The 27,817-nt window shown below is 36.9% G+C and overlaps 1 protein-coding gene, 1 long non-coding RNA gene and 1 pseudogene across 6 annotated transcripts in view; 2 read left to right on the forward strand and 1 right to left on the reverse strand.

Moving 5' to 3' along the window:
* LOC308536037 overlaps nt 1–3,629 on the forward strand; it is a 57,252-nt gene extending 53,623 nt beyond the window's left edge. Inside the window, exon 5 of the long non-coding RNA XR_013997325.1 lies at nt 1,556–3,629. This is a non-coding gene — a long non-coding RNA (uncharacterized lncRNA). The remainder of the gene's footprint in view (nt 1–1,555) is intronic.
* Nucleotides 3,630–5,025: 1,396 nt separating this feature from the next.
* LOC308536036 (uncharacterized protein) overlaps nt 5,026–27,817 on the forward strand; it is an 84,077-nt gene continuing 61,285 nt past the window's right edge. Inside the window, exons 1-4 of one of the 4 annotated variants that reach the window (XM_081115052.1) lie at nt 5,026–5,187; nt 5,761–5,905; nt 11,557–12,668; nt 19,767–19,899. In XM_081115052.1, coding sequence (XP_080971178.1) covers nt 12,179–12,668; nt 19,767–19,777 — 501 coding nt within the window. In that variant the 5' untranslated portion in view covers nt 5,026–5,187; nt 5,761–5,905; nt 11,557–12,178 and the 3' untranslated portion in view covers nt 19,778–19,899. Of the gene's footprint in view, nt 6,110–11,218; nt 12,669–19,766; nt 20,129–27,817 lie in introns of those variants that run through there. The other 3 variants (XM_081115050.1, XM_081115051.1, XM_081115049.1) reach the window with 3 other exon arrangements.
* LOC308510995 (threonylcarbamoyl-AMP synthase-like) lies at nt 22,953–27,559 on the reverse strand (annotated as a pseudogene). The gene is made up of 2 exons: nt 27,415–27,559; nt 22,953–24,040 (listed from the first exon to the last, which is right to left on the reverse strand). The product of its transcript is annotated as a threonylcarbamoyl-AMP synthase-like (transcript).

A 27,817-nucleotide genomic window follows, 5' to 3' on the forward strand; every position in this document is an offset into this window, starting at 1 on the left:
AAGGGAGTCATTTAAAGAGGAGGAAGTGCTGGATTAGACCCCTGTTTTAGAAAGGTTGCTCAGGACGCAGTATGGTGGATAGGCTTGAATGTCAGGCAGATGACTTAGGAAGTTATACCATTCCTCAGATAAGGGATAAGAAGGGCCTGTTTTCAACTCTATGGACTGTGGCTTTCTACCTTATACCGTGTTATATTTATTTTTCCTAGAAGACTAAGTTCATTGAGATAAAATTTTTTAAAAAATCAATTCATTTTTCTATTCCCATGGCCTTGTACATGATAAACTTTTTGTCAGTGTGAGATGATTGAGGAGAATGAATAAGTTTCTGAAATTTTGCATTATGCAGGTTTACTTTTGAAATGCTCTATTATTGCTTTTTGGTCTTAAAAGTCAGTTGAGCCCTAGCTGGTTTGGCTTAGTGGATAGAGCATCGGCCTGTGGACTGAAGGGCCCCAGGTTCAATTCCAGTCAAGGGAACATGCCTGGGTTTCGGGCTTGATCCCCAGTAGAGAGCATGCAGGAAGCAGCTAATCAATGATTCTCATCATTAATGTTTCTATCTCTCCCTCTCTCTCCCTCTTCCTTCCTATCTGAAATCAACAAAAATATATTTTTTAAAAAGTCAGTTGAATGACATCTTTATCATATTAGTAAAAGCATTGTGGGTAGTTTATAAATTTTGAAAAAATAAGATTTCTCATGGAAGCCTCATCATTGGTCACCATTTATGGGTATTACAGTTTAAAGTGTTAAATGATTCTGATGGTCCATACTTTTTGAGCTTACCACTTGAATATGTGTGTGTTTAAGATTTTTGAAGAAGAAAAATAAGCTCTGCACAGCTGTATAAAAGCAAACCCCTTAAGACCAAATGTCCTTTCATGACAAAAGCTGCAATCAATCCTGTTTGTACATACAAATCCTCACAAGGTGTAGCAGTAATAAAAAACACACCTTGTTTTTGGTTGAAATGCTGACAGAAAATATGTGAACATAATTTTCTTAGGGAGGGGGAAGCTTTTCAAAGCAAGGTATGAAACATTTGACTACATAAATATGTGAAACATTTTTATGGTAAAAGACAAATAAAATTTAAAAGTAAATGCCAGGCTTGGCATAATGTTTGCAACAGAGAATTAAAAATAAGAGTTCCCTAATATGCTAATATTGCCCATAAATCAGTAAGAAAAAAATTTAAAATGGGCAAAGCATATGAACACACAATTTAAGATGAAGACATGGAAATGGTCTACCATATGGAAGGATGATTAAAGAAATGAAAAGTAAAACAAAAATGAAATACCTTGTTATTCACCTTCTGCTTGGCACAAATTACAATGGTTGATAATATTTCATGTTGGTGAGAATATGGGAGAAAAGGATTCTCATTCACTGTTAGTGAGCATACAAATTGATTCAGCCTTTGTAAAGGCAATTTGGCATATATTATTATTATTCCAAATTTCTGTTGCCTCTCTAGCTTATAATCTACTTATGCAGATTGCCTCTGTTCCTGCCTTCATTTCCTATGTTTGTGTCTGCTTTCTTCTAGATGGTGATATTTGTGCTTCTCATCTCAGCCTGGTGGCCTGACCTTGACTCCTGAATTCTGTGATCCCTCCACAACTGCAAGTCATTCTCATACAAAATTTTGAGTTTACCTAGTTGACATCTTTTAAAGTTTTGGAACAATATGCAAGTTCAAGTCAACATCATGTTGTCTTGCTGACTAGGCTCTTGTGATAAGATCAACATTTTTGTTGGTTGCTTCTATCCTTGTTCTTCTGTCTGTTGCTCTCTCTGCAGCTGTCAATCACACACATGTAGTCATGCAAAAGCTGTTTTGTTTTTATTTGTCATGTGAATGTTGTCATTTGCTTCTCATATATTACAAATTAGTGCTATGTACCACTCAGTGATATAAAACAATTAATAATTGTAAATTTGCGAATGTTTGGGTAAGAATAGCATCCAACCAAAAAAGCAAAAATGTAGATGATAGAAATAAATGCAAGAACAGTGAAGAGGGCAAGAAAGGCTATGTCTATTGCAAACAAAATGAGAGTTGTTGAAATGCTTGATAACAATGGAGCCAAGACCTCTAGGGTGGGTTTTTTATGTTAATGAATCTATAATTCATACAACGAAGAAAAATGAGAAAGCTAATAGGGCTAGTGAGTTGAGGGACACACAGGAATAATTACGAAAATCACACATAACTTGAAATGTAAAAATAGAGAAAATGTAAAGAGATTTGTATTTGTGGATTCTAAAATAGGAAGGTTAAATAATTCTCTTTCTATGTATATAATCTGCCAGCAAGCATCCCCAAAATATGCAAGTTTAAATTTCGATCTAGATGAAAAATTATGACATTTATTACAAGTAATGGGCGGTTGAGTAAGTTTAAGAAATGCTATGTCTGTATGATAAAGTGGCTGGCAAAGGAAGGAGATCATGAAGCTGTTACAGAGTATCCTGAATACCTGGAGAAACTGATGGAAGAAAATGGCTATTTGCTGGAACAGGTATTCAAAGCTGATGAAATGGTCCTGTTCTGGAAGTACATGCCTACTTGCACATCTGTTGCAAAAGATGAGAAAAAGACCAGCGGTTTCAAGACTGGAAAAGACAAACTCAAAGATCTGCTTTGTTCCAATGTTTGTGGTGACTCTCTATTAAACCCATGTTGCTCACAGATTTCAAAACCTGTATCCTCTTATAAAAGAATGTAAGAAACACTTTTCTGTCTACGTGACGGGGGAACCATAACATTTGGAATGAGGAACACTTTTTGTACAGTAAACCCTTGATTTTGTGGACCTTGATTTAACAGACTTCAGATTTTACGGACAAATTTCCTGTCCGTATGTTATATGTGAAAATTAACACCCTGTCAATTTTAAAATGCTTTTAACCAAGATTTGCTTATAATTAAATTAACAGGGATTTTTGTTATTAATTCACTGGCATTTTTAACAAATTTTAGCAAATAGGCTATATGTTCAAAAAAACAGTGTAGTAATTTCACCGACATAAATAAATAATACATATCTACAACTATAAACATTTAAATCCAAGAGTCACTTTTGGTAAACAGTGTTCAGTGAATGATTAGCATGTGATCACACCGCATCACATACTGTCAAGTGGTGTGACTTTCTGCAGCAGTTTTTTTCTTTAAATGTATCTTTATTGTTGCCAGTATTACAGATGCCCCCATTTGTAGCACTTTTAATGACGCTGGTGTTCCGAAGTAAGCTAAGCCACGCCCCAGCTGTGTGCATTTGTTTACTCATGGTGACTAGTGAATGCACCCATATACTAGACCTATTTAGTATAAATTTAAAATTACAATAATACATATAGAAAACTTTTTTGTGAAATTAAACTTTTCATACATACTTAATTTTAATTACACAAATGTCTCTACATAAGTAAAAAAAACAGGTAAACTAACTAATTTGTCATTTTTTTAAACAAATGCATTTGGAAAACCTACTTTATTATATAACAGATTTTTGGCTTTAAAGGTCACCCCCTCGCCCAAATTAGTCTGTTATATCGAGGTTTTACTGTACTGGTTTTTAAAGTGTTTTGTTCTGAGATTAAACAATATTTAAACCAAAAAATATATATTTTAAATACAAAGTGTTGCTGATTCTGGACACTGCTCCCACTGACAAAAGTACAATAGTAAATTCTGATCCTTGTGATAAAGTCATCTCCATCTCCCCCATTACCACTACCCTACTTCAACCCATGCATCTGGGGGTACAAAAAATGTTTATGATGTACTATACTCAGTGTGTGTTTGATTACCTTGCAGATCTTATGAGAGAGACACCAAAACTTACTGTGAAAGAAGGTTGGCAAAATTTCTGCATTTGTAACACTTTAACAATAGTAGAAGAATCAGTGAGAGTAATAAAATGATCAACCCTCAAGGCAGCTTGGCAGAAACTTTGGAATGAGGTGGTAACTGATTCTGAAAGTTGCCTTCCAGTGGTAGAAGAAATTGAAAATATTTTAGCATATGCAAAACCTTTAGGTGGTGAAGGATTTGAAGACATTGAATTAAGTGATGTTGCTGAACTGTTAGAGTCTTACCATTGGAAGATATTTGAGAAAAATTTCAGAGATGTGATCACATTGAAAGCTGATAAAAGAGGTAAGTGAAGGTTATTATGAAGAACTGGAAGAATGTTGAAGTAGCCACTATACAAATTGAAATGTCTCCATGATTCAGAGGAAAGATTCTTCGGTGGAATATTTACTGACCTCCAGGCAAGGCTTAAATAATTACTCATAACCCGGTAAAATAGTAATAAGAAACTTTCAAACAAAGGTCAATAAGTCTTGTCTCCCTCCTTTGCTTCCACAGGGCAGAAGAGATCGGGCCATATCATTCAAACCTATTCCACAAACAGCAGGCAGAAAGGCTGTGCGCAGATATTTGAACTCTGGGATTCAGAATCTGATCAGAACTGATGATGTGGTGATCCATGTGCCAGAGGATGAAAGTGGAGAAGACAGAGCTTACTTATCTCCAGACAAAATCCTATTTTCTCAGTTTTTTCCCTCTCACTACTGTAATGACTAGCATTTTCATTGATGCATGATTGTCCTCACCTTGAGATCAGAGTGAAATAGAAATTAATTGCCCAGTAATCACTATTGCTAATGTAAAATGTCATCAAAATTCACTTTACTTGGTGTTTTATTTCAGTGAACAAACCAATTGTCTGAGCTTTAATAATACTCCTTTCCCTGACCCAATTTTTCCCCAAAGCTCATAAATTCTTTCAATACAAATTCCCCTGCAATGAGGGTTTTAGGAATCAATTCCAGTACCTAGGGAAGGGGCTACTGTACTTAGTTGGACAATTCGATTCTGTCCTCTTGAACCTGAAATTTATTGTAATTCTCTTTAAGCCTAACTTACTATCTCAACAAAAATTATCCAAACCTTCTCATTTTAAGTAGTTTGATATAAATTAATTTGTTTTTCAGCAGTTGTATATGATTGGTCTGTGAAGGCAATGTATTTATAATGGATTCCTGGCTTAACTTTGGTACCTAGTCATGGAAGAGATGCTGCTAGAGTTCATTGTCATCTATCTTCTCTGTTCTTAAATCTGGTCTTCCCAGTGATTTGAATAGTTGAATATCCTCCCGAAAAAGGTATTGATACTTCTTCCCTAAAGGTGTCAGAAATCCAGTAATCCCCCACCCCCCAACCCCTGCAGCTTGGAGGTCTGAATTGTAGCATATCTATATCTGAGTTTGAAGTGATCAGAGGAAAGGTAAAAAAAAGGTAATACAAAAGTTTAAAGGGCTTGCTTGCATAGTTACAGTTGAAATGACAGACATTCCTTAACAAATTCAAAAGAGGCAGATGAGAGTTAGGAAATCCATTATAGGTTACTTTGGAGCTAGTGACTTGTCACAGTGCCAGAGAAGGTTACACTTTTGCTCTAAGCCACAATTATTCTTAAAACTGAGTGCACATCAAAATCTCGATGGGGGACCTTTGAAAAAAATACAAATTTTGGGACTTGTTTCTAGGTATGCTGAATTATGGATTGAGCCAGCATATGTATATTTTGAAAGTTTTTCAAGTGATTTTTTTGTATATAGTCATTATGGCAAACCACTGCTCTAAGTCTAAACAAAATTATAATGGAAAATATAATGCAAATAGTATGGGCCCAGTAGCTAGGTAACCTTGATTTCAAGTTTCTTCTCTGTCACTAGGTAAATGGATGGTCTTCGTCAAATCACCCTACTCTTACCTTATCTGCCAAATGAGAGAATAGGACCACTTGGTCCCTAAGGTCCTTCTATCTCTGACATTGTTAACCTGGATAGAAAGGTGTATCAACCTCATTGGTTGATTTTTGTAAGTAACTAAGCCCTTTCATGGAGACGAAGTAGTAGTGTTACTGTATTATGTTCTTGTTATTTTTTAAAATTGTGTTTATGATTCAAGCTTTATCACATTTTAGTACCTCCCAGAAAAGAGCGTTAGACATAGATGCTGTGGATAAAAAGGGAAACAAACATAGCATAAACTTCCTAGAAGAAAAGATAGAGAGTACCTCCTGTGAGTTTCTTTTTATGTGATAATTGCTGTTTTTCTTCTGAGTTACAGGGTTTGGGGAAAATAATAATGAATAGATATTTTGATTAAAACATTTTAACATTTTGTATTTATTGCTCCCATAAACCAAAACAGAGAACTCTGTATGGTTACTGTTTCAAGGTTCCATGGAATTTGTCATAGTCTTAATCATTTATAGAGGTGAATAGCTTCTAAGTCAATGATTGTTTTACCTGTATAATCAGTGGTTCTCTATGCTTTTAAAAAATGTGCTGTCCTGATAATTTTACCATTCATTGAGATTGCTGCATTGACATTTTTTCTCTTAATTTGAACAGAATTAGAGAAATCAAATTTTAAATTAAGCCAGGAACTGTGAATATAAACTAATATAATGGGAAACTGACTACTATATGATTTTAGTTTTCACAGGAATGCCTAGAATTTGCTTGATACATGGAAACATTTGTCTAGGGCCCAGGCAAATGAAAGAAAACTTTGGGATAAACCTAATTCTTATTTAAGGCAATATCCAGGTAAAATAATCAAAGAAATATATTTATGAGAGTAAATGATAGATCATTTTAATATGGTTGCATTGAATAAGTCAGCATAATTTACAGGAGGGTGTGAAAGTGGGTATAGGCTAAGTGGTAGAAATAGAAGTTAATGACAACACTGCCATGTAAACAGGTGTTTCTTTTTTTTTAAAGTTAAGGCTAGTCCCCAAAATTGAAATTTGATATTTTAGTATATTTTATGTAGAGCTTGAGTGGAAAGAATCTTTCTGCTGTTGAATGGCTCAGGTAAAATTTTGTATTCAATATTATGAAGTGCATGGAATTTCCCTCTTTTCCAGACATATTTAACAACTGGCACAAAGACAAAAAGCGGGTAGGGAGAAAGGGCAGCCCAGGTTACTGAAATTTGTATAAAATGTTAGAAAACTGGCATTGCATTTGAAAAGAGCCTTTTGTTTGTTTAAAATAAAAATGCAGAGAAGGCTCTTTAAACTGGACATTAGATTCCATGACTGCCATCACCTGAATGCTAATAAAGGGCTTCTACAGTGTGTATAGTCTAATAGGGTGTGTGAGTCATGTTTGTGCTGTGAAATACATTGATCACTGAACTTCACACAGTATTATTACCTTTTAATGGGCTTTGAAGTCAGTGTATTCTGGTTGTTTAAGAATTCAGAAATATGATGTGCTATGAACAAAGTGTATATGTTCTTGGAAACCATAAAATTAAAGAGAAAATAGATGAGAGGATAGTGTATTTCATTAGCGTGTACAACAAATATTGATAAATTAAATATGAACCTAGTGGGCTTGAGACATTGCATTTCATCTTTCTGGCATTATTATACATAGCCTAAGATGTAATTAACCCATCATGAAAAACATCCAGGGTTGGCTCTTGATTAACTGGCAGTGGTATGATGAATGCAATAATGAGAAGAACATGAGACAGAATGAGGTCTTTGCCACTGGCTTCTTGTATGCCCTGAGCTGAAGACTCCCTCTTTTGGGGTGAGTGGTGCTTAGTCCTGGCAGGATAATTCTGGGGCATGAGAAGCCAGCACATGGCCTAAGGCTTTGGGATTAGACCTGTTTTCAATCTTGTCCCTGCTAATTACCAGCTTTGTGACTGTGAGTGTGTTTTTTTAAACCATTTCAGACTTGGGTTTCTAATCTGTAAAACAGGGTCAAAAATACCTGCATTATAAGCTTGCTATGAGATTATATGAGATGCTTAGTACAGTGCCTGGCACATAGAAAGCACACAATTTTTTTTTCTGTTATTATTATTATAACAAATAAGCATTATAGAGCTAGAATATGATAGTTTATTCCTGTCTTTGCAAAATTTTAATATTTTGCGAAATTTCCCTCGAAATAAGGTATGCATAATGGTTTTAAGAAGAGAGAAGGAATAAAAATTCATTTTTAATATTTTTATTTGTTTGCTTCTGAGAGATACCTAAAATAATAACTCCTTTGTCCCTTTGTTACTTTTTGACCTGTGGTGATTCCATATGCTATATTTACAATGTGGTTATTGTTGCATGATATTTATTTATCTAGATATTGAAAGTAAAGACTTTTTTTAACATGTAGAGTATTCCTATTCTCTAGAATATAATCCATCAACTTGGTTTCACTTTTAAGATAATTAAATCACTCTAAAGATAAAACTGTATAAGACTTACTTTGCTTAAATTACAAGTTATTGGCTCAACTGCCTTTGAGATAATTGGATGTCTAAGTAATCTTACTAGGTGAGGAAAATTCCTCATAACTATCTTCTGAACTTCTTTGTATTTCATGTATTCTGTGGTGGCATTCAAGAAGTTTAAAATAGTGGTATTCAGAATGAGGAGCAGTTATTATTATTCTAATGCTATGTCTGCTAAGCCACACAACTGTCACTGCCTTAATCCAATCCCCCACTATCACTTAGTTGATTGTAGTGCCCTCATAATGCACATCCCAATTCTTTAAGTGTTCTTACTTGAATTTTTTGCTGTTCTAGCATATAATCTAATAGTCTTTGATATTTAGCAACTTGTTGATATACTAACTTCCTTTCTGCACAATTCTGATTCTGTTACTTCCTTGTTAAAAAATCTTCAGTAGCTGCCCATTGTCTGTACAGGGGTGGGAAAAGTAGGTTTACAGTTGTTCATATGGGAAAAAAATGCAGGTTAATTAAATAATAACACAAGAATAAACTCTGTGTCTCATGTACTCACAATTATAAACCTACTTTTCACCTCCCCTGTATATTCCACTACTTAACCTTTAAATCATTGCCAAGTCCCAGTGTACCTTAGTCAGTTTTGTATGCCAATGTTCTCTTTCATACAGTATATATGATAGTTCCTGTATGCCTCAGCCCTATCTGGCTAAGTACTAAGGATCTTCTTCCTACAGGTCAACCCTGATTTCTTAAGCTTATCACTTAAGCTCTGGGGGATAAGCTGGAGTACCTGAGATATGCCTACCAAGGTGTAGTCTCCTTCTTGTTCTCCTCCATCATTGAAAATACTTAGCATTAACTCTTGATTAATTGGTAGTAATATGATGAGTGCCATCTGATAAGAACATGGGACTTAGAGAGAGGGGTTTGCCACTAACTTCTTATCTGCCCTGGGCTAGCTATTCTCTCTCTTTGGGAGAGTGACGCTTAGTCCTGGCAAGATGATCTCAATCTGTAGGGGTGAGTTTCTTTAATTTTCTTCTTAAGCTTTCAGCCTACTAAATTAGGTCATCCTTTTGTCTGGGGCTCTGAATACTACCCACTTAATTTTGGCTGTGTATATAAATCACCGTGTTAGGACTCCTGAAAAAATTAAGTGGAAATCTAAACTCCATTCTTAGGTTCTTGCCAGACTCATCTCCTGAGTATCATCACATACATAGTATATTTATTTACCATTGGGCTTCAAATTGTTCTATCCATTCTCTTGCATGTGATTGCTAGCCTGGAATATACTTAAGTTTACCATGCCCTAGATTTGGCATCTAGAGCTGGGCCTGGCAAACAAAAGATTCTGGGCCAAATCTAGTCCCCACCCCTGTTTTTTCAAAAATAAAGCCATGTCCACTCATTTATGTATTGTCTATAGTTGTATGACAATGTCAGAGTTGAGTAGTTCCAACACAAACCATACGGCTTGCAAAACCTTAAATATTTACTATCTGATCCTTTATAGGAAATGTTTTCTGACCCCTTATCTAAAACCAAGTAGTTTCCCTAGTCTTGATATTGCTTATTCTTTGATAATTCTTCATTTCCATCTTGTCAACCAGTACATACCCAGAAGGCCAGTCAATAGAGACTAAGATAGGTTCCAGCCCATTCAAACTATGTTTTTTAAAAATATATTCTTAATTGATTTCAGAGAGAAAAGGAGAGGGAGAGAGATAGAAATGGCAGCGATGAGAAAGAATCATTAATTGGCTGCCTCCTGCACACCCCACATTGGGGATCAAGCCCGCAACCCAGATATATTCCTTGACCAGGAATCAAACCATGATCTCCTGGTTCATAGGCCAAAGCTCAACTACTGAGCCACACTTGCTGGGCCAAACTATGTGTTTTAACTTGAATTTCCCTGCTTCTTCTTTGTCACCTTTCTAAAATGGCCTTTCCCTGTGGTTCATAGTGAAAGAAATGACATAGTCATAAAGTTTATTACAACAGCCTTATGACATATTTTTAAAAGTAATATCAGATTCTAATACGAAAGTCTTTCAACATTTTCAATATCTTTCAACATGACCTTACAATATATATGATTAGATTTTTCAATTCTTCAGTGTCTCTAACATCAGGTCTTCTGAACTCCAGAGCTTCCAACATCTCCAGTTGCCAGATATTCTAAATGTTACCACATCCATATCTTTTCACTCTTTCACCTGCAACATCTCCAATGCCAGTGTTTTCTAATGTTCTCAATATTAAGATCATTAACAATCTAGGTCTTCTAAAATCTCCAACAATAAATCTTTAAGTTATAGGTCTTATCTTTTAGAGTACAGAATTATAACTTCCAGTTTTACTATATTTCCAGTTATCTATTTACCTCCTACATACCTGTCTTCTAGAGCTCATATGTTTCACTGTATCCAAGTGCAGCACTTACATTCTTTAGTTCCTACAACTTTTAAATTTTTTTTAAGTATATTTTATTGATTTTTTACAGAGAGGAAGGGAGAGAGTTAGAGAGTTAGAAACATCGATGAGAGAGAAACATCGATCAGCTGCCTCCAGCACATCTCCTACTGGGGATGTGCCCGCAACCCAGGTACATGCCCTTGACCGGAATCGAACCTGGGACCTTTCAGTCCGGAGGCCGACGCTCTATCCACTGAGCCAAACCGGTTTTGGCAGTTCCTACAACTTTTAATGTCTCCTAAATTCTGATTTTATAATGTCTTATAAAATTATCAGATTATCCAATGCCCAAGTTTTTCAATATCTTCTAGAACCTGCTCCTTAATCATTCAGGTGTTAAAATATCCCCAATATCTAAGTGACTATGTCTCTTAACATCCCAATCTCTTAAAATCTAGGTCTCCTAATATCCAGGGCTTTCAATATCTTTGACTTACAGCATCATTAAAATTACATCTTTCAAATTCTATGTCTTTTAACTTGAATATGCCAATACTCAGATTTTCCAGTGTCTCCCAATATCCAGGGTTCCTGATTTTAGAATTGCTAAATGTCTAAATCTTCTATTGCCAATACCTTCCAATGTTTAGGATACCCCAAGTCCAGGACTTGCAATGTCTCTAGTGCTCAGGGCTTCTAATATCCATGAATTCCAACATTCAGGGCCTCCAAAGTCTCCAATATCCAGAATAACTAAATATCCTCAAAATCCAAGGCTTCCAATGTCTCCAACATCCTGTGCTTCCAATGTCTCCAATGTCCAGGGTTTCCAATGGCGCCAGTGTCAAGGTCTTCCAACAACTCCAGGTCTTCCAGTAACTCCAAGTCTTCCAACAACATCAAGGTCTTCCAGCTAATCCCAGTCTTCCAGAGAATCCACGTCTTCCAGACAATCCACGTCTTCCAAACAAACCACGTCTTCCAGACAATCCACACCTTCCAGTAAATCCAGTCTTCCAGCAATTATAGGTCTTCCACAAAATTCATATCTTCCAGGAAAATCCACGTCTTCCAGAAAAATCAGTGTCTTCCAATGATTTCAAGGTCTTCCACACAATCCACATCTTCCAGAAAAATCTAGGTCTTCCAACCAATCTATGACTTCCACCAAATCAAAGTCTTCCAATAAAGCCACGTCTTCCAGAAAATTCATGTCTTCCACTTAATCTTGGTCTTCTGCAAATGTATGTCTTCCTTGAGATCTACGCCTTCCAGTAACCTCCAGGTCTTCCAGCAAATCTACATCTTCCAAACAGTCAAGATCTTCCGGACAATTCGGGTCTTCCTGAAAATCCATGTCTTCCAGAAAAGTCATGGCTTCCAGGAAATCAATATCTTCCAATCAGTTCCAGGTCTTCCAGGCTATCCACGTCTTCCATCAAATCCATGGCTTCCAGAAAATCCACAGCTTCCAGCAAACCCTGGTCTTCCAACAAAGCTGTATCTTCCATCAAATTTATAGCTTCCAGCATACCCACGTCTTCCAACAAAGTGACGTCTTCCAACAAAGTGACGTCTTCCAGAAAATCCACGTCTTCCAGAAAATTCATGTCTTCCTACACCTCCAGGTCTTCCAGCATCTCCAGGGCTTCCAGCATCTGCTCGTCTTCCAGCATCTCCATGTCTTCCAGAATCTCCACATCTTCCAGCATCTCCACGTCTGCCAGCATCTCCACATCTGCCAGCATCTCCACGTCTGCCAGCATCTCCACGTCTGCCAGCATCTCCACATCTGCCAGCAACTCCATGTCTTCCAACATCTCCACGTCTTCCGAAAACTACCCAGTTTTCCAACAATGGGCTCAAAATCCACGTCTTCCGTCTTCAGTGTACCGGTCTTCTAACATTCAGGTCTTCCTGTGTCTACGATATCCAGGTATTCTAACATGTTCCATAGTTCAGGTCTTCCAACCTTTCCCCAGGTCCAGACTTTTCTAAATTAGTCTTTCCAAGTCTATGTTCAGATCTTTCCACAGACAAGTCTTCCAACTCAAATATTCCTGCTTCTAGTAGAACTAGCTTCAGAAAATAGTGGTTTTTGCTATTAGGAAATGTGTATTTATTCTTTACAACTTTTAAATATGTTCATAAAACACCTTCTATAGAATAAACACACGTATGGGATTGCTGTGATAAATTTTGCTACTTTGCTAATGCTTATAATTTTTATATAGTCAACTATGTTTAGGTGCAAGTACAGTTCTTATTTTAATGAAAAATATTATTGAGAGACTATTATTTTAGCTAAAGTTAACATACAGTGGAAAACATACAGTGTATTTATCCATTTTTATAACATCAATTTTTGTTTGGCCTTATGTGACTAATAAGAATAAGAATAATAACATTCAATGTAATATTTACTATATCCAGGCACTGTTCTAAGGTCTTTATATACATCAACTTACTTAATTTTCCCAAGAACCCATTGAGGGTAGGTACTATCATCCCTGTTTTACAGATGAGGAAACTGGCACACAAAGGTGAAGTAACTTGTCCAAAAGACACAACTAATAAATTATTGAGCTAGAATTTGAACCCAACTAGCCTACTTTCAAGTCCATGATTCTAACCACCATATTATAAATCTGCTGTTGAAAATCAAGATGAGAATTATGAGATTCAAAGCTTGATTGTTCTCATTTTATATGGAGACTATTATAAAACCTTATATACAAACGGTCTTACTGTATCTTGTCACTATCAGAACCTATGTGTTTGTATTCATAGATCTTATTCCTTAACCAGCTACTATCAATCCCTTGCTCATGTATATGGGACTAGGCACAAACACTTCTTCATACCATTTTCAATTTGGGTAGAAATACTATGAGAGCACTGAGTTCAAGTACCCTTTGATTTAGAATCATATTCATAACTACATGCTTTGAGTACTGATGCATGGGATTTAACTCTTTCATCTACCTTAATTCCTTATCTCTGACCATTCTCCAGTTTGTCATCTTACTATCTAGACCATTTACCATTACTTTGTTTCTGACCTCCAGGATCCACCTGCTTTAAATGTCACTGAACTCCCAGCATGCTGATCTAGAGAACTACTTGGTTTTCCAAGCCTCAGCTCCTATAAGGAGCTACCCATACCTCTGGTTGGCATTACAAGCATTAAAGCCACATAATGGAATTTTGATTAGGCAAGAAATCTCTAAAGATTTAGAATTATCTACATGGTAATACAAATTAATAATAAAAATAATAATATCGTAAAATGTCTAATGATTTAGTTTGCAAAGTGTTGTCACTTCATTCGTTCATTCATGCATTCATCAATTTGTTCAACAAATAATTATTGAGTACCAACTGTGTACTAGGCATATTTTAATGAAACAAAATCATCTGGGGGAAGTAGACAATGTTCAAATATTCGAACAAATTTTTGTAAGTCTCATAAGGTCATGAAGGAAAAGTAATATAGGATGCTGTGAGAGTCTGGAAAGTTAACAAAAACATTCCTGAGGAAATAACATTTATGGTGACCCAAGGATCTATATTCTCATTTGATTATCACAATAACCTTGTGACTTAGATAAGATGTATATTTTTACAACAGCTTTAATCTAATCAGAGGTTAAGAAGCAAGTACTAAATATGGGCATGGAATCCATGTATTTTGACCCCCCCCCCCCCCATTATTCCATGCTACCTTAAATATATAATAAGTACAGTTTTGACAATATATATCAAGAGATACAAAAATGTTTTGTACTCTTTGACTTAGTATTTTCACTTCAATGAATTTACTCAAGGGAAATATCTGAAATGTGGATAGCTCATTCACAAAGATGTTCCTCACATAGTTATCTGGTATAGTTAAAAACAGAAAAACCTACAGGTCTAATTTTAAGGGCATAATTAAGTAAATGTGCTATTTCCATATGATGGAATATTACTCCATGGAAAATTTATGGTCTATTTAAGTTATATAATACTAGAGGCCCAGTGCATGAATTTGTGCACCAGTGGGGTCCCTTGGCTTGGCCTGCAGGATCAGGCCAAAACTAGCTCTCTGACATCACCCGAGGGGTCCCGAATTGGGAGAGGGTGCAGGCCAGGCCGAGGGACCCCACCAGTGCATGATTGGGGCCGGAGAGGGGTGCAGGAGGTTGGCCAGCTGGGGAGGGACCACAGGAGGGCTCCAGGGTATGTCTGGCTTGTCTCCTTCAGTCCCAATAGGCCAGACCCCAGAAGTAAGCTAACCTACTGGTTGGAGCATCTGTCCCCTGGTGGTCATTGCACATCATAGTGATTGGTCAGCCGGTTTACTGTTCCCTGGTGGTCAGTGCACGTCATAGCGACTGGTCAACAGGTCGACTATCTACCCCCTGGTGGTCAGTGCATGTCATAGCGACTGGTCGACCAGTCGACTGCCTGTGCCCTGGTGGTCAGTGCACATCACAGTGAGCAGTTGAGCAGCCTTAGCATATTACACTTTGGTTGAATGGCCTACCAGACGACCGGTAGCATATTAGGCTTTAATTATATAGGATTAAGTTAAATCAGCATGTAGAATTGTATACAGTATGATTGCAATTATTTTAAAATAGAGGCCCAGACCATGAAATTCTTGCACTTGCGGTGGGGGGAGGGGTCCCTTAACCTGGCCTGTGCCCTCTTGCAGTCTGAGAGCCCTCGGGGGATGCCCAACAGCTGGCTTAGGCCTGCTCCCCTTAGTGCTGCCATGGAGATGGGAGAGGTTCCCGCCACCACTGTTGTGCTCACCAGCTGTGAGCCCAGCTTCTGGTTGAGCAACGTTCCCCCTGTGAGAGCTCACTGACCACCAAGGGGCAGCTCCTACGTTGAACATCTGCCCCCTGGGGGTCAGTGCACATCTTAGTGATCAGTTGTTCTGCCATTCAGTCGATTTGCATATTAGCCTTTTATTATATAAGATGTATAATCAGACAAATGACTAGCAATAAACCCATTATAGATTGTGACCTAATTATCACTAAGTGGATAGGATAATGTGTGATTTTCATTTACCTTTTTATGTTCTTTTTTCTTCCAAACTTCTTACAATGTGAAGGTGTTTTATATTTCTGAAAAAAATTTAAATGGTGCATAAAACCATTATTTCTTCACCTTTTTATTGCACATATAATCAAGTTTTACTGTTGAAAATACTTTAGAGTATAAGTAAGCACAGTGAAAAACTTAAAATCTAAAATAAACTCAATATTCAGAGATAATGCTATAAAATTTTTGGTGTATGTTCTTTCATACTATTTCACAGGTATGTTTGCTTTATTTTACAAAATGGTATTCTTTTAACCTAATTTTTCCACTTAATAAATTGTACACATCTTTCTATGTCAATAACTGTGCATATATATTATAATTTTAATATATTACTTATTTACTTGAGTTTTTTTCCTTTTTTATTATAAAAACTGCTGTGATGAGGACATATGTTGTGCAAGTTGTGCAGAGCACAAACTGCCTCATCTTAGATGGTGGCTCTGTACTTTATTGTGTGCAAATTTATTCGGATATTACTTAAAATAAATTCTTAAAAGCAGAGTTGCTGATCTAAAGGATATGTACAACATAAGCTTATCACAGCATAAAATTTATAAGTAATCGAGATGTCCAACAATTGGGGTGGATAAATAAAATGATATTATAAGTATATGATGGAATACTATACAGCCATTTAAGTTTATATCACAGAAGAATGTTTCCTGAAATGGGAATGTGTTCACAAGATCTCATTAGTGAGAGGAACAGGTCACATGAATGTAAATATATATATATATACATATATATGTTATTAAATTTTTTTAGAAAGCCCTCACCATTTTGGCTCAGTGGTAAGAGTGCTGGCCTGTGAACTGAAGGGTCTTGGTTTCAATTCAGTCAAAGGCAGGTACCACAGTTGGAGGCTGGGGCCCCAGCCCCAGCCCCAGTCGGGGCACATGTGGGAAAGAACCAATCAATGTCTCTCACATCGATGTTTCTCTCTGTGTGTCTCCCCCTCCCACCTTCTCTAAAAAATAAATAAATAAAATATCCTCGGGTGAGGATTAACAAAAAAACACAGAACAAACAAAAAAAAATTGTAGAAAGAAAACTATATAAATGTCCTCAGAAAAATAACCAGAAGAATATACATTAAAATGTTCATAGTAAATGTCCCAAAAGGAAAATGTACAGATTATAGTATATTTACACAATGGAATATTATACTACACCTAAACAACAATAATATGGATGGATTACTTTTGTAATGTTAAATTAAAAGATCAAGTACCAGAAGACTATGTATAACTAGATATCCTTTATATCTTATTTAAAAAAAAGTAAAACTAATAACTATAGGGTGTCCCAAAAATGTATACACATACTTTGAATAATTATAAAGGCAGTTTTTATTAAAATGCATTTCATTTTCAAAATCGAGCTATCAGCTGTTACAGTGTGTATACACTTTTTGGGATGTGCTGTATATTATTTAGGCATACATATATATTTTGGATTAAAATATGTTATTTAAAAAGCCAAGGAATATCAAAAAAAAGTTAGGATAGTGGTCTTTGGAGTTAAGGAAATGGGGCCGCAGTAGGAGAGGATCATAGAAGTGGATTGAAGTTATTGTCAGTATTCTAGTGCTCAGGTTCAATGGGTGAGTGGGTGAGTGTTCATTATGTAATTAAAAACATACTATTGACTTTAATAATTGTATGATTATAATGAAAATTAAATAAAGGACAAGTTAATGCATAAAAAATAAAAGAGGGCCATGCATGGATCACTGAGATAATGTGCATGATATATGATAGCGTACATGAATTATTTATAATCCAGTTTTATGCAATTGAATTTTATGATATTTTCTTAAGCAATTATCTCTGGGGCTTGGGAATACATGTACTTTTTATTCTCTTGTGGCTTTTTATTCTCTAAATTTTCTGGAAAAACAAGCCCAAAATTACATAGAATAAGAATCATATCTGTAAAAAAATGCCTAACAGGGACTTAAAAGAAAGTGTTGACATGTTAATAATAATTGCCTCTGTGTAGTGAAATTTCATATAGTTGTTTATGTTTCCTTAGAGTTTTTTTAATCCAAGTGTTATAGAGTGAGATTGTGTTATTTTTTCTGTTACAAAAGTCACATATGCTTCTCATAAAGTTAAAAGGGCAGTAGTATGTAACGAAACAAATAAAAATACCCTTCTCCCAGGCAAGATGATTTATTTGCTCTGAATCTTACAAGAACTTTTTCTGTTTATATGCATGTGTTCTTGTGTGTTTTATAATATGAATCATGCTATACCTACACCAGGTTCTCTAATAATGTTACATTCAATCTTGTTTTGTTAAAATTGAAGAGAAAAATCGATTCCTGGACAGGGCCACTCTATGTGGTTTGCACAGTCTCTCTATGTCTGCGTGGATTTTCTCCAGGGACTCCGGTGTCTTCCCACATCCCCAAATGTGCATATGACATGAAGTGGTGTGTCTATATTGTCCCAGTCTGAATGAGTATAGATGTGTGTGAGAGGCCCTACCATGGAAGGGCATCCTGTTCAGGGTGGATCCCGTCTTGTGTCCTGAGGAGAGGCTCCAGTCACCCATGACCTTGAACTGGAATAAAAAGGTTGGAAAATCATTCTGTTACTTGTTTTTATTCATTTTTCTTAAATGTATGTATATCACACATTTATTTCAGTGTTTGATATTAGAAGTGCTTGGGTATTTATTTAGAAGTTTGGTGATGTTTTTGTGACTAGAATATGCCCTAGGAACTTAATTCTTGTTTCTATCAATTAGCCTATGGTAAAATTGGTTTCATTATACATTGTTTCCCTCAAAGTCACAATTTCCAAGAACCTATCTATGAAGTTAAGTGAGGACTTAACTACTATTGTACAACTTACTGGCCTTCCCCCCTCCCTTTTGTGTTCAATAGAAAACCATTGTATCAGCCAGTAGAAATCCATAGTAGGTGTATTAGGTAATTTATTAAGTTCTTTCCAAATGATAGAATTTGGATTAATAGTTTTTACTGTTACACACAATGCTATACAAAGCATTCTTTTAAATCTATTTTTTGCATGTTTAGAAGTATTTTTATAGGCTAGTACCTAGAAATATAACTGCCAGAGCAACGGGTTTGAGCTAAATTGCTTTGTAGCATGCTGGACACTATCATTCTTTTTTATTTTGTCAGCATTTTGGATGAAAAATCCAATCTCTTTCCTTTAAGTTATTTTCCCTACCCCCTACTAAAGTTAAGCACTTTTTAATATATTTATTAGCTATTTCTATTTTGTTGGAGATTGCTTGTTCATCTCTTTTGCCTGTTTTTCTTTTGAGTCATTTATCTTTTTTTCTTTCTTGATATGTAGGTCTTTAGATACTACAGATAGTATCCTTTTGTCTGTTATATATTACAAATATCTGTCATTTGTCTTTTTAAAAGTTTATTTATAATACTATTTGCCATAAAGATTTAATTATGTAAATAGGCAAACATTTTAATTTTTTATAGTTTCTTGGTTTTTGTCCCATTTTTAGGTAGGCTTCTATATTCCCAAATTATAAAAATATTAGTCAATATTTTTTCTAATATTTTATTCTTAGTGCTTTAATCCATATGAGATTGTTGTTTGTGTGTGTGTGTGTGTGTGTGTGTGTGTGTATACCTATGGTCAAAAGTAGGGACCTACTTTAATTTTTCTAGAAGACAAAGTTAGTTTTCCTAACTTACTTATTGTATTGAATGATATTTATACTAATTTGGAATTCTCTTTTCATCATGAATTGTATGAGCATGCTTGTTTATTTTCTGTTCAATTTTTGTCTATTACTGAGCTAATACCTCACTGCTTTAATTACTGGATTAATTATTTTAATTACTTTAATTCGTTATTAATTAAAAATATGTTTTGAAATCCATCCCTTCTTTTCAGAATTTATTTGGCTATTTGTCTACATTTTCTTTTTCCAGATGAATTATAGAATTAACTCATCAACTTCAGTAAAAAGAAAAAAATTCCTGGAAGTGCCTCGGAAATTTTGAGTCACCTATCAAGAACTGGCATCTGTACAATAAAGGGTTTTGCATTTATCTTATATCCAGGCATCATTTTAAACTCTCTTCTTAGCTCTGTGTTTGTTCCCAGTTAATTATCTTTAATTCCTAGTTGTACAATCATGTCAGTTGTAAATAAGAAAATGTTTGTCTTTTCATTTCTAATGTTTGTTTCTAATTTGGTTTTCCTTTTGACGCATTGGTAAAGATCTGTGACTTCCAGGAGAATGCGATTTATATTGATTAATAAAGACGAGGACTTCTCTTGTTTTTTACTTTAACAGAAATATCTCATTATTTTACTCTAAAATATGATGATTACCATAGCTACTGATAGATACCCTTTTTTGAGTTACGAAACACCTTTCCATTGCTGATTGACTTACAGTTTTGTCAGGAACAGATATAGCATGTTATTGAATGCCTTTTCTGGAATTTGCCCAGGTGATAATATGGTTATTCTTCTTATTTATTTTTATTTTTTAACTTTGAAAAATATTTATTTATTTATCTTAAATTTATCTTTATTGTTCAAAGTATTGCAGATGTCCTCTTTGTTTTGTTTTTTTCCCCCCATTGACCCTCTCCAGCTTGCACCTGCCCCTCCCAGGCTTTCACCACCCTTTTGTCTGTGTCCATGGGGTATGCATATACGCATATAAATTCTCTGACCCACCCACTCCCCTACCCCTGCCTTCCCTCTGAAATTCATCAGTCTGTTCCATGCTTCTATGTCTCTGGATCTATTTTGTTCATCAGTTTTTGTTCATGAGATTCCACATATAAGTGATACTTACATTTTTAATCTTTAGTATAGTTAATTACTTTGATAGCTTTCTTAATGTTGAGCTATTCTTGCATTCTTGGAATAAAACTGACCTGGCAGTGGTGTTTTGTCTATGTCAATATTTCATTTAGGATATAAAACTCTATAGTCACAAGTTCCTAGAGCAGTGCCCCTTACCTTTTTCACATCATGGCACACTGGGGTAAATTAAACAGACAAGATTGCTCAGGGCAGAGACAACTGGCTTCCCAGGCCTGTCTTCCCTCAAAGCCTTAGAACAGTGGTTCTCAACCTTCCTAATTCCATGACCCTTTAATACAGTTCCTCATGTTGTGGTGACCCCCAACCATAAAATTATTTTTGTTGCTACTTCATAATTGTAATTCTGCTACTGTTATGAATCGTAATGTAAATATCTGATATGCAGGATGTATTTTCATTGTTACAAATTAAAGCATAGTAATTAATCATAAAAACAATATGTAGTTATATATGTGTTTTCTGATGGTCTTAGGCGACCCCTGTGAAAGAGTCATTTGACCCCCAAGTTGAGAACCGCTGCCTTAGAAGATAGCATGTTACACATACAACCCCTCCACAGGACACCAATGTGCCAAGGCATACTTATTGGGAAACTCTCATTTATTGTTTTCCTTTGTATGATATTTTTCTGATTTAATATCAGGATTGTCTTAACTTTATAAATGAACTTATTTTTTTCTTATTTTAAAGTCTAAGTAACTTAGACACAAGCTGTTCCCCTGAACACTTGATAACACTCAGCCATAAAACCATTTGTCCTAGTGCTTGTTTGCGGGGAGAGAGGGTAGAAATGTAAATCTTCTTTCAATGTCTTTGATGGTTAGTCTATTCAGGTTTTCACCTCTCCTTGAGACAATTTTGTCAATTTGTTTGTAAAACTTCCATTTCATATGGATTTTTAAATGTAAGTTGTATGTATTATATTCTAATGTGTATGGTTTTGCATATATATGGCTTTACCTTTTTTTATTCATTTTCTTAATAGGACTATTTACATATTTGATTTTCCAATAACTATTAAAAAGCAAATCTTTTTTAAAATATCACTTCCTGCTTTTATTAATTCCTTTTTTTCTACAGTCTTTGTTTCCATTTGATTTCTTTGTAGATTTAAGTGATTGCTTAGTTTATTATTGAGTCCTTCTTACTTTCTATTTAATGCATTTAAATAATAAATTTTCCTCCAAATACATTTGACCATGTCCCAAAGTTTTCACAGGCAGTGTTATAATAGTCATTCTTTTGATACCTTTTCTTTAATTTTCCTTTTTAATCTAAGAGTTATCTGTAAGTGTATTTATATATTTCAACATGGTTAGGTTTTAGTTGATGTTTGCTTTTTCTATCCTTGTTTTTTTATTGCTAGTTACACTCTCTCATGGATGGAGAATGTTTTCTGCATGAATTATACATCTTGGAATATTATCTTTTTGTCCTAATGTAAAAATGTTTTATAAATATTCCATGGGCAATTGAAGCAAATGTATTTTCTTTGGGTCATATTATATCATATTTATACATATTAAAGCAAACTTATTCATTGTTATTCAGATTTTCCCTATTCTATTAATCTAAATTTTCTGATAAAAGTATGTAAAATGTCATACTGTTGTTTTATCATAGTCTGCTATTTCTAACCTTTTTTGTTTTACATGTTTGAATTTTTTTCAGTGCATTAAATTTCATGTTTTTCTTATAGGATTATGTTAATTCCCAACATAAAGATATCTTCTTTTGTCCATTTAATGCTTTTTTGCCTTGACATTTCTTTGCCACTTCTACTAGATTTTTGTTAGTATTTGTCTGGTGTATCTTTATCTTTTCCAGTATTTTTAACTTTTCTGTTTTGTTTTGTTTTGTTTTAGGTGTATTTTTTTAAGAGATAGTAGAGATTTATTTTCCTATACTCTTTAATTTGGATCCCCCATCCCTTTTCCTGCCAACTGAGCTGATTTCCCACCATTAGTAGAAAGTGATGACCCTCCGCCAGGCAATTGTTGCATGCCGCACCGCCAGGCAATTGTTGCATGCCGCACCACCAGCCCCTGGTTCAGAGGGAAGTCTTTATGCTAACCTGGCTCCAGCTTCAGGAGCACGAAACTCAAGCCTTTGATCACTTGAGACTTTTAAACAGCACCAACTGGTGCTCTAGCTTCTTTGGACCTTAAATGCCACCACCTCTCTTTAGATTCCAGATGTTATTTAAATTATATTTCAAGAATTTACAAAAAAAAAAAAAAAGAGAGAGCGAGAGAAGAAGCTTATCAGAATAAGAGCATCCTAGGAATGTTCTTAAAGTCTCTATTCAGCTTTTGGCTGACATATGAAATTATAGACAATAAATATAGTCCCCTTCCCCAGGTATGACACTAAACCAACTTCTTCTGGGGTCTGGTTACAGTATTCATAAAGACAAACTGCCTTGAAAGTCAGACTAGTGATGCTGTGGCCCCAGTGGCCTCTGCAAGTGAGGCCTTGTCATCCACTGGTGGACAAATGTGTAGTGTCCAGCATCAGTCCCTGAGCCCTCCTGCCTCCCAAGTCTCAGCAGGATCCCTGTGAGGGAGCAGCCTGTACATCCTTTGGAGGACTTCCGTAGTGTTTTCCCGGGCACAGCCTGCACGAATAATGCCAAACTTTCCAGGCACAGACAAGTCAACCACAGTTGAGCCGAGGCGACACTTGGGGCTCTTGCCATCCCCAATTGGTCCGCCATTGATTCCCAAGGACAGCTGAGGCAAGAGGTTCTGGAACTCCTCCACATTTAGAGAACTGGGCTGGGAGCTGAGGTTGGCACAGGTGAGAGCAAGTGGTCCCCCAAACATCTGGGCCAAGTCATGCATGAAGGCATGATCAGGAATCCAGATGCCTACAGGAGGAGTGAAGGGGTTCAGGTCCTTATTGAGCTCCTCCAAGCATTCTAACACCAGGGTCAGTGGTCCTGGTAACAGGTCTTTCAGGAGCCTCTCGGGTACTTTCACATGACAGTACCTGTAGATGTTGACCACGCAGCCCAGGCACACAGCTAGCGGCTTGGCCTTGCTGCGGCCTTTGAGGTGGTACACAGCGTCCAGTGCCACCGAACCGCTCACTGAGCACACCAGGCCATACAGCCTATCGGTGGGGATGGCCACCACAGAGCCGGAGTGCAGCTCGGCCACAGCAGCCTGCAGCACCTCCATCCAACCAGCTCTCTCTGGGCTTGTGGCCTGCACAGCCTGTTTCCCCGGGAGCCAGCCATAACAGCCAGCCAGGCACCGCCCAAGCGGGGCCCTGAGGGTGGAGGAGGCAGCCCTTGCAGGTGGAGCCTGCTGGCCCCTCAATCCTACGTTGGCAGCCACCATGGCCCTCAGTCCCCAGCCTTAGGTGTATATTTTTAAAACAGCACATGATGAGATATTTTTCTTCATCTAAGAATGCTGCCTTTTAATTCATAATTAAAACGTTCATAGTTATTATAATTCCATAATATTTATTACTAATTTTATCATTTTATTATTTTTATTTTTATCTCTTGCTAGATTTGTCAAAGTACATGTCTTCCTTTTCCCTATAGTGATTTAGGAGTTTGAAATATCATTTGTAACAGTGGTTGCACTGATATATATAGACGTAGATATAGATATCTAGAATGTTGATATATATATATTTCCTATATAACAAAGGTAATATGCAAATTGACCATCATGCCCTCATAAGACAGCTGCCTATTACCGGGTCGACGGGGTTAGTGAGGGACGACCAAATGACTGAACAAGCAGGCTGCGTGGGGTGACCAGGCTGGCAGGAGGGCTGTGAGGGGTGACTAGGCCAGCAGGGGGGGAAGTTGGGTGCCATCATACCAGCATACAGAGGCAGTGAGGGGAGATCAGGCAGGCAGGCAGGGGCAATCAGGCCGGCAGGGGAGGGCAGTTAGGGGCAACCAGGCAGGCAAGCGATTAGGAGCCAGTGTTCCAGAATTGTGAGAGGGATGTCCAAGGGCCGGTTTAGGCCCAATTCCCGGGATCGGGCCTAAACCTGCAGCCGGACATCCCTCGAGGGGTCCAGATCGGAGAGGGTGCAGGCTGGGCTGAGGGGACCCCTCCCCCATGCACGAATTTTGTGCTCCGGGCCTCTAGTGAGTGAGTGTGTGTGTGTGTGTGTGTGTATCTCCTACCTAATAAAGAGGGAATATACTAATTGACCCTCATGTTGCAAAGATGGTGGCACCCACAGCCAATAAGGATGAAATATGCTAATTGACTGCCCTGCCCTCAAAGATGGTGGTGCCCACAGCCAATAAGGAGGGAATATGCTAACTGACTGCTATGCCCTCAAAGATCGCAGTGCCCACAGCCACAAGATGGCAGTCAGGGGAGGGCAGTTATGGGTGATCAGGCCAGCAGGAGAGGACAGTTGGGGGTGACCAGACCGGCACGGGAGGGCAGTTGAGAGTGATCAGGCTGGCAGGGGAGCAGTTAGTCGTTGGTCAGGCTGGCAGGGGAGTGGTTAGGGGTAATCAGGTTGGCAGGCAGAAGCGCTTAGGGGCAATCAGGCAGGCAGGCAGGTGAGCAGTTGGGATCCAGGAGTCCCAGATTGCTAGAGGGATGTCTGACTGCCGGTTTAGGTCCGATCCCATCCAATCCACAGGGATTGGGCATAAACCGACAGTCAGACATCCCCTGAGGGGTCCCAGATTGGAGAGGGTGCAGGCTGGGCTGAGGGACACCCTACCAGTGCACAAATTTCATGCACTGGGCCTCTAGTATATGTGTGTGTGTGTGTGTGTGTGTGTAGTTGATTTTCTACTTTATACACTTTTTCATTATTAATACTTTATAGTTAGCATATAACCTATATATATAGAAGCGTAATATGCAAAGTGTCCCCTTGGGAGTTTGACTGGGAGTTCGATCTCTTGCTATGATGTGTGCTGACCACCAGGTATCAGCACGGAATGTAGGAAGGCCCCGGCTGGCAGCCAGCAGCCGGGGAAGGGAGGCCCTAACCCGCAGCCGCTAGGGACCCTACCCATACACAAATTTCATGCACTGGGCCTCTAGTACCTTTATAATAAGAAAATAAATAAAAAATATCCACTTTTCAATATGTCTACTATTGGTTTGTTCCTTATCAGTCTTATTCCCCTTGCTCAGGCTCTCATCATCTAGATTTTATGTTCTTCCAACCTCTCAAACCCTCACTACTCTTGTCTATCCTATTTATTGCTTCCAGAATATCTCCATAAAATATAATTTTCTTCATATGACTCAATTCCTATTTAAATCTAAGTGTCAACTCCTGACATCCAAGTCTTCCATGATCTTACCTACATAACCATTCCTGTTTTCTTTCTATTTTCCTGTGGCCCATCTACTCTAGTCAGACTGGTTTCCTTGCTCTCTCACAAATCAGCATTTGCTCATTTCTTTATTTTCATTTATTTTCTTCTCTATTTTTATCATTTTTCTCAGAGTTCTACCCAACCACTGAAGTGCAAAGAAGTAGGCTCACAACCCCATGGTTTGGCAAATTGGGATGGACTCAGCTGAGCAGTTTTTCTGCTGATCTTGGCTGGGATCACTCATGCATCTGCAGCTGTAGTGAAAGAGTCTCAATACAAGATTTACAAGATAAGTTATTCTTCTGTCCTGATAATTTTCCATTAGGGAAAACCTGCATTTTCCAGGAGCAGGAATATTCTAGTCACAAACCTATAGAAACAGTCTTCTTTTTTTTTTCTTTTCTTTTTTTTCTTTTTTTTTTTTTTTTACCATGAAACTTTAAAGCATTTGAGATTTATTGAAAGGGACATTTTGACTCTTTTCTAAAATTATTTAACTTTGAGATTGATATTAAACCCTCACCTCAAATCAAATGTTTCTTAACACTTTTTCCTTAATAGCGGTGGTTGTCAACATCAACTTAATTTAAACCTTTCCAGTTTCTATAATTTGAGTCCTCTTTAGTCAATCTTCCATATCCTTGACCATTGTTTGGGGGCATATCAGCATTTAGCTAGTGACTTTGAGCCCCTCTAGGCCTGAAGTGTCAACAGAGCCTTGGCTTCCATTTCAATCAGTAGCCCTTTCTACCCTATAATTTAGTTAGGAATTGGGCCTAAGAACTCTAGGCACTAAATATAGAAACATATTTTCTTATCAATGCCAAGGAATAAACAGGTATACACAGCATTTCCAGCCCAACAAGACAAGGACTTTAGAATACTTTATATTTTTTATTTCCCCTACCGCTCCTCCAGAGTCCACATCACTTGGCCCCAGACTTCCTAGAAGGGAGTATAGCTGCAAGCAATACTGTCTTCATGAGGTAGAGTTATACTGGATCAACAAAGCTGAAATCTTGAAACCACTGCCCTTTTCTAGACTTCAAAATATTTTAGATTGTTTACACTATGCCAATTTTTAGAACTTTAACTTAATATTTTACTTACTCTCATAACCACATTACCAATAATTATTGAGACAATATATTTTCCTCATTAACCATTGTTAGTATCGAATGGTCTTCCTTCTTGCATGCATTATTTTTAGTGAATAAAACACCTTTTTTTTCCCCTGAAGTGTAGTATAAAGTCTCAGGTTTTTAATATCTCAACAAAGCTTCTCTTGGATACATAAGGTTCCTGGGAACATGTAGCTGCAAAAATCTACACAAGAGAGGTTCCCAACACATCTTAACTCACTGCACCCACCTTTTCATATGTGGGTTTCATGTTATTCAGGAAGAACTTACCAAAATATGTGACTCCATTTTGAACCAAGCTCATCAGCAATGTGAAAAATGAAGATGAGCTCAGGTGCTTATGCAGTATCTTCCCCCAAGTTTCCAGAAGATGAGGAAGCACACAGATCTGATTTACTGTCCAGACTCCAGTCATCCTAACAGTGTTTATCTGATGATTGAAATCATATATGCATTTTATACAACTTGTTTCTTGCTTAATTTATATTATCCCTTTTAAACATCATCATGGACATTTGGCCTTTCATAGACTTCACTGTTTCCAGAGGACCATAATCAATTTTTCCCTTTTTATTGAATTTATTTTGGTGACTCTGGTTAACCACTGAGTCATGCCAGTTGGTTTCTAGCAGTTCTTTAGAATAGCAACATATTTATTATATAAAGTCTTATT

Source organism: Myotis nattereri (genome assembly GCF_964212035.1).
Source record: "Myotis nattereri genome assembly, chromosome: X".
Classification (NCBI taxonomy): Eukaryota; Metazoa; Chordata; class Mammalia; order Chiroptera; family Vespertilionidae; genus Myotis; species Myotis nattereri.